The sequence below is a fragment of the Mobula birostris genome, chromosome 16 (assembly GCF_030028105.1).
Source record: "Mobula birostris isolate sMobBir1 chromosome 16, sMobBir1.hap1, whole genome shotgun sequence".
NCBI classification, from domain to species: domain Eukaryota; kingdom Metazoa; phylum Chordata; class Chondrichthyes; order Myliobatiformes; family Myliobatidae; genus Mobula; species Mobula birostris.
In genome coordinates this window covers 11401975-11414174 of record NC_092385.1, presented here as the reverse complement: position 1 = coordinate 11414174, position 12200 = coordinate 11401975, and the positions used below count along the sequence as shown (strand labels likewise).

The 12200-nt window shown below is 44.3% G+C and overlaps 1 protein-coding gene across 2 annotated transcripts in view; it reads right to left on the bottom strand.

The window, feature by feature from the left end:
* Positions 1-12200, bottom strand: part of LOC140210982 (semaphorin-3G-like) — a 229440-nt gene that overhangs the window by 30927 nt on the left and 186313 nt on the right. For both annotated transcript variants that reach the window (XM_072280298.1, XM_072280299.1), the window contains exons 8-10: positions 4619-4733; positions 2967-3036; positions 2649-2793 (exon numbers count right to left, since the gene is read on the bottom strand). In XM_072280298.1, the coding sequence (XP_072136399.1) occupies positions 2649-2793; positions 2967-3036; positions 4619-4733 (330 nt within the window). The remainder of the gene's footprint in view (positions 1-2648; positions 2794-2966; positions 3037-4618; positions 4734-12200) is intronic.

The window sequence follows — 12200 nt, the reverse complement described above, 5'->3', positions numbered from 1 at the left end:
TGAGGAGAGGCCAAGCCCCAGCCGAGCGCGGATGCCACACTGTAATGCTTCCACGCCTCTCACCTGGTCTGCAGCAGCAGGCAAGCCCAAGGCTTGAGACCTGGTCCTCGTCACAACTGAGGCTACGCAGCTCCCCCACCATCTGTCCCTCCACCAGACAGGGGAACAGTCCTGCATCAACTTACATTATCACAGTCCAACAGAGTCTTGTGATTGCAAGTGAAATGTCCAACACAATCTCCCAAGGTTATGTTTCACTAACTTCAATGCTTCCGACTAGTAGGCAGTAGCACGGTCTACAGCCAACTCCTCCATACTCAAAATGGCTTGTCTGACATCTTGGCAGGCTCCTCCAACAATTTGATCAGCTCCTCCATCCCGGCCAGCCCCTTCTCCTCCATTCCGGCCAGCCCCTTTGACACCTCGGCCGGCTCCTTCTCCTCCATCCCGGCCAGCCCCTTTGACACCTCGGCTGGCTCCTTCTCCTCCATCCCGGCCAGCCCCTTCTCCTCCATCCCGGCCAGCCCCTTTGACACCTCGGCCGGCTCCTTCTCCTCCATCCCGGCCAGCCCCTTCGACACCTTGGCCAGCTTCTTCTCCTCTATCCCAGCCAGCCCCTTTGACACCTCGGCTGGCTCCTTCTCCTCCATCCCGGCCAGCCCCTTCGACACATCGGCCGGCTCCTTCTCCTCCATCCCGGCCAGCCCCTTCGACACATCGGCCGGCTCCTTCTCTTCCATCCCGGCCAGCTCCTTCGACACGTCGGCCGGCTCCTCCGCCAACACCAGTCCAGCTACTCCAATCAATGAGCAGTTCACTGATGGAGTAACCCTGCAGTACCTGATGTTCTTGGAATAGAATTATCTTTGGATCGCAAAAAACAAATTTTATAAAGAAAAGAGCCCCCGAGAGGCTGCTGCATTCACATGTGCTGCCAGTTTTAATGAATATACATTGAACTTTGAACATTATCAACTGGTTAACAAATAAAGTTCAACGGTAAGGAACGCAAGGTGTATGAAAGGAAGAATATGGAGGTCATCTAGAAGGTGTAGTGTAGAAGGTAAAAGGGAGCTTGGGAGGATAAGTACAATAAGTATAAGGTGTTGCCAAAGGTTTTCATGGCCACCGAAAAACAAGTAGGCTGTGTGCTTGAGGATATAACAAGCACAGTGGATAGAGGGGAACAGATGGATTTTATTTACATTGAATGGCGGAACAGGCTTGAAGGGCCAGATGACCTGCTCCTGCTCCCATTTCTTATATTCTTATGTTCTTATGTTTATTTCTAGAAAGAGAGAAGTGAAAAGAGTGGTCCAATACGGAACTGCACGTGGTGTATCATGGTTCTGATGACCAGATCCTGAAAGAGATATCCAGGCACTTGGGAGGACGTAGGGAAGATTTACAAGGATCAACCCATAAATGTATGGGGATACATATTAAGGAAGGATAATTGGACTGGGTCTCCTTTCTCTTATAGAAAGAAGGCTGAGGGGTGACACAATAGAGATCTTTAAATTGATGAAAGGTTTTGACAGGGAGGACACAGGGAGAAAATTTCTACTCATGAGGGATGAGGTCAACTTGAGGACACTGTTATATAAGAGGCACCAAGAAATCCAAGTAGGAACTTGCTTACTCAAAGGGTGGTGTGAATACAGAGCCTACGCTCACTGGAGTGGTTGAAGTGAATTGGAATTAAAGGAGGTTGGATAAGCACATGAGGGACAAGGGAACACAAAGTTGCAAGATAGGAATTGCCGGCATAAGATGTAAAATTGTTATCTTTATTGTAGTTTAACTTTCCTATTCTTGCTTGCATTTTTATATAATCATCTATATATGTGTAATTGCTCAGTGAATTTTTCAGTAATTGTATTATAGCTGTTGGGTGGCAGGATGGAGATATGTCTCTACCAAAGAAAGTGTAAGGTGCTCCTTCCCTCTGTTAGCCTGAAGGTCACCCTTGGGCAAGGTGTAGAACTGGCTTTGACCCCAGTCAGGGTCACGTGAAGCCATGGGAGCAGGTGGTGAATGTTCGGATGAGCAGTTGGTGCATATCACAAGTCCCGGTTACGCCACCACCGACACCAGGCAGACAATCTCTGAAGAGTATTGATAATGGCTGGGGTCACCCATCTTGTGAAGACACTGCCCAGAAAGCAATGGTAAGCCACTTCTGCAGAAACATTTGGCAAGAACAATCACAGTCATGGAAAGACCATGATTATCTGTGCCATATGACATGGCACATAAAGAATGAATGAGTATAGCTGTTTCTGTATTTTTCTAGAAGTTTCTTAGGTTTTCTATAGCATGTCACTTGAATCTGGCTATTTCATAGGTTAACTGGCATTGTGATCTGTTCTCTTTTCACTTGGAGCTAATTTTGGTCTAAGTCAACACAACTTATTTATTCTTTTTCTTTTCGTTCTTTGGTCTTTGCTCTTGTAAAACTTGATAAAATGGCTGTAACTTCCAAGTTGCATGCCTCATTCTTGACTTCTGAACCTCAGATCTCAATACCACATAAAGGCTGATATGTACTGGTTGGACTGAGTGACTGATTAAATCAAATATTAAATAACAGACTGTGTGGGAATGCAGAGCAGCAGTGACTGATGCCTCCACGCAAAGATACTCACAGACCCAGGTCTTGGATAAGGCACTTTGCCCTCGTAAGCCGTCCACTGATAATCTGGCCCTTCTCTGTGTGCATACGGTCCATTGAAGACCTCCCGGATGTCAGCCATACGATACACACAAACAGCATAGCCTTGGAAAACGTTACTGAAATAACATCGACAGTGTTAATACAGTCAATTGTTGGTGAAGGACCTTCCTGTATAATAAAGGTTGAACTGTTCTAGAGCTCAGAGACTGATACTGTAAATATTTTTATCATTACCAGTTCATGGTCCACTATTATCTACTACTGGACAACAACTAAAATGGTTCCCTACCTTATTGTGCTAAAGATAGCATAGATTTCTGGATTCTTCTCGTCCTTAGTCCTCAGTAGAAAGACATCCTCTGTGACACAGAAGACAAGGTGAGATGTTATGAATATAACCATTGGGAGAATTTGTTCTTTGATGTTGGCACTTTAAATATGCCTTCCTCTCTCATCTCCATTGAGAAGAGGGCACAGGATGCATTTCAAAGATATTTCCAAAGACTGACACCAACTTGTGGGAGATGTTTGTCCGGGATGGCCCTTGATGGACTGAGACCCTTCTGTGAGCAGTTTAGTTCTTCAAAACAATTCAGGCTTCCACTGGGTTCCTGATCTGGTTCCAGATCAAGACAAAGCCCAGGACAGGGAAGGACCTCTCTTGTGGTGGAAGACTGGCTACGCTTTCAGTCCCTGTTCCCTGGACCTGGGCTGAAAAACCTCCAGAAGCTGATACACCTCTGAAGGATCTCAGTGGGTTGTGCAGGAATCCAACAGCCAGGGCTCCTTTGAGCGGAGAGCTGTGTTTCACCCTCCACATGGGAAGGCTGATATATGTGTCTGGATCCCAGCATTAGAAGAATTCTTGCCACTGAAAAAGTGGTTTGTTCAGATATACAGTAGATAAATATTCAGACTTCAGACCAGGGATGCAGCATCACAATCTGTTGTCAGTTGTCACATCTCGGAGTAACCGGTTGGATTCCACTGGGCTGGAGCTGGGCATCAGCCTTGGACTCACTCAGCACTGGTATGGGAAGCTCCCTCACTCCTCCCACTCTTCATCGCAGTGAGAACAAGTTCCCTCACCACCTCCCCCATCTCAGGAATTCCATTCCTACCAGACAGTACGGACAATGTCCCTCATCCCCTCCACACAGTAGGGGCAGGTTTCCTTGCCCTTCCCACTCTACACCACAGTCAGGACAGATATCCTCACTCCCTCCTATTCCTCTTCTCAATGAGCAGGAATTCTTTCATCCCTCCAATCCCTCATCTTAATGTCATGCTCCCTCACCCTCAACTCCTCAATTTAATGAGGACAGGCACCCTTACTCACCCCCCCCCCATTCCTCACCAACTTTCCCTCTAATTTTTTTTATATATCTGCGTGGACCAACATTGCTCTGAGCAGGAAATTTTTACATGGCCTGAAAACTACATGGCACTTTAAATGTTTTTTATTTGTTCTAATATGCATGTCATGGTATCAGTGTTCAGTGGGCCCATTCTGTGTTTATTGTTACAATTTGTAACAGTGTTTTGACTTGAAATACTGACAACGAACATACATCGAAGCTGTAAAATGTTTCAAAATAAAGGTTGTGATACATTTATTATTTAGAAAATGTATGGATTATATTCGTTAACATAATTAATTATAGGATATTTCACAATTATATTAGCATAATTTCAAAATTATATAAAAGAAATTTCCAGCTGCACAGCAACAAAGGCTCTGTGCATGGGAGCATTTCAGTCACTGTGTGGCTGTGCACCTACACAGCTTAAAGAGAACAGCGTTCCTCATCTCATTGAGGACAACTTCTCTCCCCTTACCAATCCTCACCTCAGTATAGACGAGCTACATCATTCCCCTCCACACATCATCTCCCTCACCCTCTCCCACCCTCACCTCAGTAAGGACAGACTCCTACTTACCAAGCTCATCAAAGTGAGTGTCTATGCCATCAGGCCCCGGGACAGAGCAGATCAGTCTAGCTTTGATGAATGTGCTCCATTTGTTGACTAGAGCTCTTTGACCCCCAGCATCATTCTGAAACAGACCGTTATAAACACCTTATCAATGGGCAGCTGACTCTGGCAACCCCTGAGAAATCAGCATCCTCTTAACCTGCTCGTCACAATCTATTATTAAATAATCAATCCCAATTTCAAATGGATGGCAACACGTGTGCGCCAACTTAAATTCGGCAAACAATCATTCCTTTCGAGGGAATGAACATCGAAATCAAACCTAAGTGAACACTGTTCGAACTGGAGATGATATGGTTAGGAAGTCAAGGATGAGGAGCCAGTCTTGTGATTAGAGCTGTTTTATTTGGTGTTCTGTACAAAGAAATAACAGTAACCAACTCACTCCATTTTAAGTAAGAACAGAAGGAATAGGACAGAGAAAAACAACGAAAGACAAAAAAAGATCGATGAAGAGAGAGACAAAGATCAAAAATGTTAACATGAGGAAGTCTGTAGATGCTGGAAATCCAAAACAACACACCCAAAATGCTGGAGGAACTTAACAGGTCAGAGAGCATATATGGAAATGAATTAACAGCCAATGTTTCAAGCCAAGACCATTCTTCAGGACTGTGGATGACTTATACTGAAAACTATCTCAAACTTGAAAGATAAGTAGGTTCCTTAATAGGAAAAGTGTATGAGACATTTCAATTTATGGTGTGATAAAGGCCGCAAACAAAGATGCTATAGATTAGATTATGAGGACACTCAGTCCTCATTTATTGTCATTTAGAAATGCATGCATTAAAAAATGATACAACTTTCCTCCAGAATGATATCACAAGAAAACACAGGACAAATCAAGACTAAAGCTGACAAAACCACATAATTACAACATATAGTTACAACAGTGCAAAGCAATACCATAACTTGATAAAGAGCAGGCCATGGGCACAGTAAAAAAAAAGGCTCAAAGTCCCGATAGACTCATCATCTCACACAGGCGGCAGAAGGGAGAAACTCTCCCTGCCATGAACCTCCAAGCGCCGCCAACTTGCCGATGCAGCACCATTGGAAGCACCCGACCGCAGCAGACTCTAAGTCCGTCCGAAAACTTCGAGCCTCCGAGCAACCCCTCCGACACAGCCTCTCCAAGCACCATCCTCTACCGAGCGCTTCAACCCCACCCCGGCCGACGAGCAACAAGCAAAGCCTTCTCGGGGCCTTCCCCTCCAGAGAATCTGGATCACACATTAGCAGCGGCAGCGAAGCAGGCATTTCAGAAGTTTCTCCAGATGTTCCTCCATGTTCTCACATCCATCTCCATCAAATCAGGATTGTGCACGACACCCTACTTGACAAGTAACAGACATCACCACCAGAGTGGCCGCTGCGAGCTGCATCGCGCTGCCATCTTCTCCTCCTGCCTTTTATACTATATGTATAAAAACACAGAATGAGATTTACCATGAATTATTGAAAATGCACTGAACATTTCGACAAACAGGTGATCATACAAACATATAAGCAAGCATAAAGAAAGTTAAATTAAAAGAAAAATAACTATTTAGACTAATCCAACAACTTTGAGCACATTCTAGAAACTTTTCGATTTAATGTTCTTGGTCTATTGGATCACACTTGGCGTATTGTGCTCTGTTCTGGCCACCTCATTATAGGAAGGACGTGGAAGCTTTAGAGAGGGTGCAGAGTAGATATACCAAGATATCATCTGGATTAGAGAACATATCTTATGAGGAAAGGTTGAGTCAGCTTGGACTTTTCTCCTTGGAGTAAAGGTGGGGAGGGGTGAGATGTGATTTGGTGGAAGTGTACAAGATGATAAGAGCCATAGATAGAGTGGAAAGCCAGAGACTTTTTCCCAGGGTATAAATGGCTAATATGAGAGGGTATAATTTTAAGGTGATTGGAGGGAAGTATAGGGAGATGACAGAGGTAGATATTTTGCACAGAGAGTGGTTAGTATGTGGAACACACTGCTAGAGCTGCCAGTAGAGGCAAACACATTATGGACATTTAAGAGTCTCGAGGGTAGGGTCAGGAATGAAAGAAAAAGGGAGGGCTGTGGGGAGCAAAGCAGGTTAGAGGGTTGACACAACATTGTGGGCCATACTGTTCTATGTTCTGTGTTCTATGTAACACCTTGTCTAAATGCAGCCTCTACTAGCCCACTGACCGGATAGTCTACATAAGAGTTATACAGGAACGTTGGCCCAACTCATCCATTCCAGCCATATTGCCTAACTGAGTTAGTCTGATTTACCTGTGTTTGGCCCATATTCCTCTGAACCAGGGGTTCCCAAACTGGGGCTGTATAAGTGATTTCAAATTCAGTGGCAGTCTCACTCTTCCTATTATTTGACATACTCCTTCTTCAACCTCTAATGACACCAAGTACCACTGATACAGACCAGGACATCGGACTGCTCTGTTGCTGTATTATTCTATTCTTAAGTTCACAGGCAAGAAAGTCTGTTATTTTAGCTATCATGATTGATGAGAAACAGGTTATCAAGGCTGGGTTAGCAACAACATCCCTGCAATGCTGTTCGCTCACCCTCTGATAAAGCTATCAGTTAAGTTAGTTAGTTCATCCAGTAAAGAAGGGGGTCATCAATCTGTCATACATAGGCACTACTTACTCTCACACTCTACACACATACACGCACACACACACACACACACACACACACACACATTTGCATTCTATGTCCACACACTATACACACATAGGCTTTATATACACATACTCTATACACAAAAACAAGAGATTCTGCAGATGCTGAAAAGCAGCACACAGAAAATGCTGGAGGAACTCAGTTGGCCAGGCAGGATCTATGGAGAGGAATAAACAGTCAACATTTTGGGTTGAGACCCTTCATCAAGACTGAAAAGGAAGGGGGCAGAATCCAGAAAAGAAAGGGGGAACACACACACTCTACCAGCCCTGAAAATGAATCTCAAGGTAGTATATGGTGATATATACGCACTTCAACAATAAATTTACTTTGAACTTGTGACTCCAGTTTCAGTCAACGATGCATTTGTACCCCAAGATCCCTATGTTCTCAACACTCCCCAGGGCTCTGGTGTTCACTGTGAAAATCTTACCTGAATTTGATTTGCCAAAATGCAATATAATGTTTTTTTACAAACTGCACTGTGTTCTTTGTGCATAAGTTGAGTCTTTAGCCTCTGGAGATGGATTAGTTGAAGGCAAGTTTAATATGCAAGACTGTCGTCCATTAGTTTAAGAGCCTTTTCTCCAGACAGCAAGGCATAAATAAAAGGAAATACTCAACTGCATCCCTCAGCATTGCGAAACATTCCAGAAACAATTCTTTTGCTCGTGCTTCCATGTAATGAGACACAAACAGGGCTCTTAACATTCATTGAAAGGGTCGTCGAGGGGTTGGAGAAAAGTTTCACATGCTTCCTAGAAAATCCCATGAAAGGAATAATCCCGTCAAAACTGTTGAATAAGAACCCATACTTGAACATAAAAGGACCCATTAAAAGTAAAATAACTCTACTCAAATTCATAAAAGACTTTGTGACATCTACTGAAATATTTCCTGTATTAAAAATGTGACTTCTGTGCTTGGTTTCACAGTCTGTGTGTTTCCAGCTATGACAATATTGGCTGCGAGAGGAATCTAGTCATCTTCAGATTTAAACCTTAAGAAAATGGAAAAGTGCAATAAGCAAACATCTGGCCGATGTTAGTTGACGCAGAGAACCCAGAGCAGTGGGCAAGCTGGGTGGTGAGGTGGGATTGATGAGGGACTATGTGATAATTCAACTTGTGAAAATCAAAAACAAAATGGTTGATGCAGGAAATCTGAAATAAGAACAAAAAATGCAGGAAACATCAGATTTGGCAGCAATGGTGCAGAAACTAATTTAATGACTTAGGTCCGAGACCTTTCATCACTACATTTTGCTTGTAATAAACACAAGAGATTCTGCAGATGCTGGAAATCCAGAGCAGCACACATAGAATGCTGGAGGAACTCAGCAGGTCAGCCAGCATCTATGGAAAAGAATAAACAGTTGTCATTTCAGGCTGAGACCATTCTTCAGTCCTTCAGTCCAGCATTTTGTGTATTTTGCTTGTCACACCCTTATGATTCTCTAGAAGACTGCTCATTTTAGTACGTCACTAAAGACATTTACAGATTTCTACAGATGCGTGGTGGAGAGCATTCTGATTGGCTGAATCGACGCCTGGTATGGAGGCTTCCATGCATAGAATCACAAGAGGCTACAGTAGGCTGCAGTCTCAACCAGCCCCATCAAGGGCACATTCCTCCCAACCATCAAGAGGTTATGCCTCATGAAGGCAACAGCCATTATTCAAGACTCTCACCATCCGGGACGTGCATGCGGCACAGTAGCGTAGTGGTTAGTGCGTTGCTTTACAGTACCGGTGATTCACCGATTGGGGTTCAATTCTTACTGCTGTATGTAAGGAGTTTGTACGCTCCCTCCGTCACCACGTGGTTTCCCTCCATGTCCTCTGGTTTCCTCACACGTTCCAAAGTTAGGGTGACTGAGTTGTGGGCATGCTCTGTTGGTGCCAGATGCATGGTGACACTATGGGTCTTGGACCAAAATCATTAGTTTCTGCATTCAATCCGTAAATTTGCTGTGGTGTTATCATCTCACAAAACCTGTCCTGGGCCTTGCACATGAGTGCAATTACGAAGAAAGTACAGCAGTGCCTCTGCTTCCTCAGGAGTTTGTGAAGATTTGGCATGACATCTTAAAGTTTGACAAACTTCTATAGGTATGTGGTAGAGAAAATATTGACTGGCTGCATCACAGCCTGGTATGGAAACACCAATGCCTTTAAATGGAAAAACTTACAAAAAGTAATGGATATGGCCCAGTCCCCACCATTGAGCACATCTACGTGCTACACTGTTGAGGAAAGCAACATCCATCATCAGCGACCCCCATCACCCATGATATGCTCTCTTCTCATTGCTACCATCAGGAAGAAGTTACAGGAGCCTCACACCTTCAAGCCACCCGGTTCGGAACAGTTATTGCCGCTCAACCATCATGCTCTTGAACTAAAGGTGATAACTTCACTTGCCCCATCTTTGAAATGTTCCCACAACCCGCTGGAAGAACATAGCGGGCTGAGCAGCTTCTGTGTGCTGTGGGGGGGGGGGAGAAGATTTGGGGAGTTGAAGGAATTGTCAATGATTTAGAACTGAGAGTGAAGAGAGGAGATGACCAAAAGTCAAAGTCAAATAAATTATTATCAAAGTACGTATATGTCACCATATATTTGAGATTGATTTTCCTGAAATTCATTTTCTTTGAGATTCATTTTCTTGCAAGCATTTACAAGAAAATAAAGCAATACAATTAAATTTATGAAAATTATACATGAACAAAGACAGACAAGCAACCAATATGTAAAAGAAGACAAGTAATGCAACTAAAAAATAAATAATACTGAAAACAGGAACAGTACTGTCAGCGTTTCAGGCCGAGACCCTTCGACAGGACCTTTTCTCTAGTCTTGCCGAAGGGTTTTGGCCTGAAACGTCGACTATACTCTTTTCCATAGATGCTGCCTGGCCTGCTGAGTTCGTCCAGCACTCTATGTTTGTTACTTGGATTTCCAGCATCTGCAGATTTTCTCTTGTTTGTGAGTGGAGAACTTGAAGAGTCCTCGAAAGTGGGTCTGTAGGTTGTGGAATCATTCTAGTGTTGTGGTGAGGGAAGTTCAGGAGTCTGATGGTTGAGGGGTAATAACTGTTGCTGAACCTGATGATGTGGGACCTAAGGCTCCTGTACCCTCTGCCCGATGGTAGTGGTGAGAAGAGGCATCTCCTGGGTGGTGAGGATCCTTGATGATGGATGCTGCTCCCTGTAAATGTGCTCAATGGCCAATATAAAGAGGATGCAGGGTGACTTGGATAGGTTGGGTGAGTGGGCAAATTCATGGCAGATGCAATTTAATATGGATAAATGTGAAGTTATCCACTTTGGTGGCAAAAATAGGAAAACAGATTATTATCTGAATGGTGGCCGATTAGGAAAAGGGGAGGTGTAACGAGACCTGGGTGTCATTGTACACCAGTCATTGAAAGTGGGCATGCAGGTACAGCAGGTGGTGAAAAAGGCGAATGGTATGCTGGCATTTATAGCGAGAGGATTCGAGTACAAGAGCAGGGAGGTACTACTGCAGTTGTACAAGACCTTGGTGAGACCACACCTGGAGTATTGTGTGCAGTTTTGGTCCCCTAATCTGAGGAAAGACATCCTTGCCATAGAGGGAGTACAAAGAAGGTTCACCAGATTGATTCCTGGGATGGCAGGACTTTCATATGAAGAAAGACTGGATGAACCAGGCTTGTACTCGTTGGAATTTAGAAGATTGAGGGGGGATCTGATTGAAACGTATAAAATCCTAAAGGGATTGGACAGGCTAGATGCAGGAAGATTGTTCCCGATGTTGGGGAAGTCCAGAACAAGGGGTCACAGTTTGAGGATAAAGAGGAAGCCTTTTAGGACCGAGATTAGGAAAAACTTCTTCACACAGAGAGTGGTGAATCTGTGGAATTCTCTGCCACAGGAAACAATTGAGGCCAGTTCATTGGCTATATTTAAGAGGGAGTTAGATATGGCCCTTGTGGCTACGGGGATCAGGGGGTATGGAGGGAAGGCTGGGGCAGGGTTCTGAGTTGGATGATCAGCCATGATCATAATAAATGGCGGTGCAGGCTCGAAGGGCCAAATGGCCTACTCCTGCACCTATTTTCTATGTTTCTATGTTTCTATGAGATGGAAGTGTTGAGTTAAGCTGTTTGGTGGACTGCAGAGGAGTGCAAGATGATGGGCAAGATGTGTTGGGGAGGTTTAGAAAGCGTGGAGAGGGAGACTGTGGCAGGTGGATGAGAGAGGGGGGCAGATAAAGAGAGAGATAAAGAGATTTATTGAGAGGCAGATGGAGCGAGGTAAGGGGAGGGAAGTAGGGAAGTTTCCTTATTCAGTTGAATTGCAGATCACCCTTCCAACTCATTTCTCCTCACCCCAGCTTTCCTCCTCTCCTATGAGCCAGGAGTTCACAACCTTGGCTCTGAACTACAAGGTTGTTGGTCCCCGTAGCGCTTCAGACACCTGATCACAATAATCTATATGATGTTGGTGCAGCAGTAAGAGAGGGTACTTTTTCTGAGTTGCCATCCATTTTGACTTGGCATAAACTTCAGACCCTCGCTTGTATTCTAAGGTGGAGTGGAAAACTCTATTCCACAGAGAGTAGGGAAGTTCTGACCAGTCTGTAAACTAACACTTATACTCCCAAATAATATCATAGAGCATAGGACACTACTGCTCAACAGGCTGTTCGGCCCACAGTGATGTGCCGACCTTTTAACCTACTCTAAGATCAATATAACCCTTCCCTCCTACGTAGCCCTCCATTTTTCTTTCATCCATGTGAAATGCCCCTTATGTATCTGCCTGCACCACTAGCCCTGGCAGGGCATTCCATGTACCC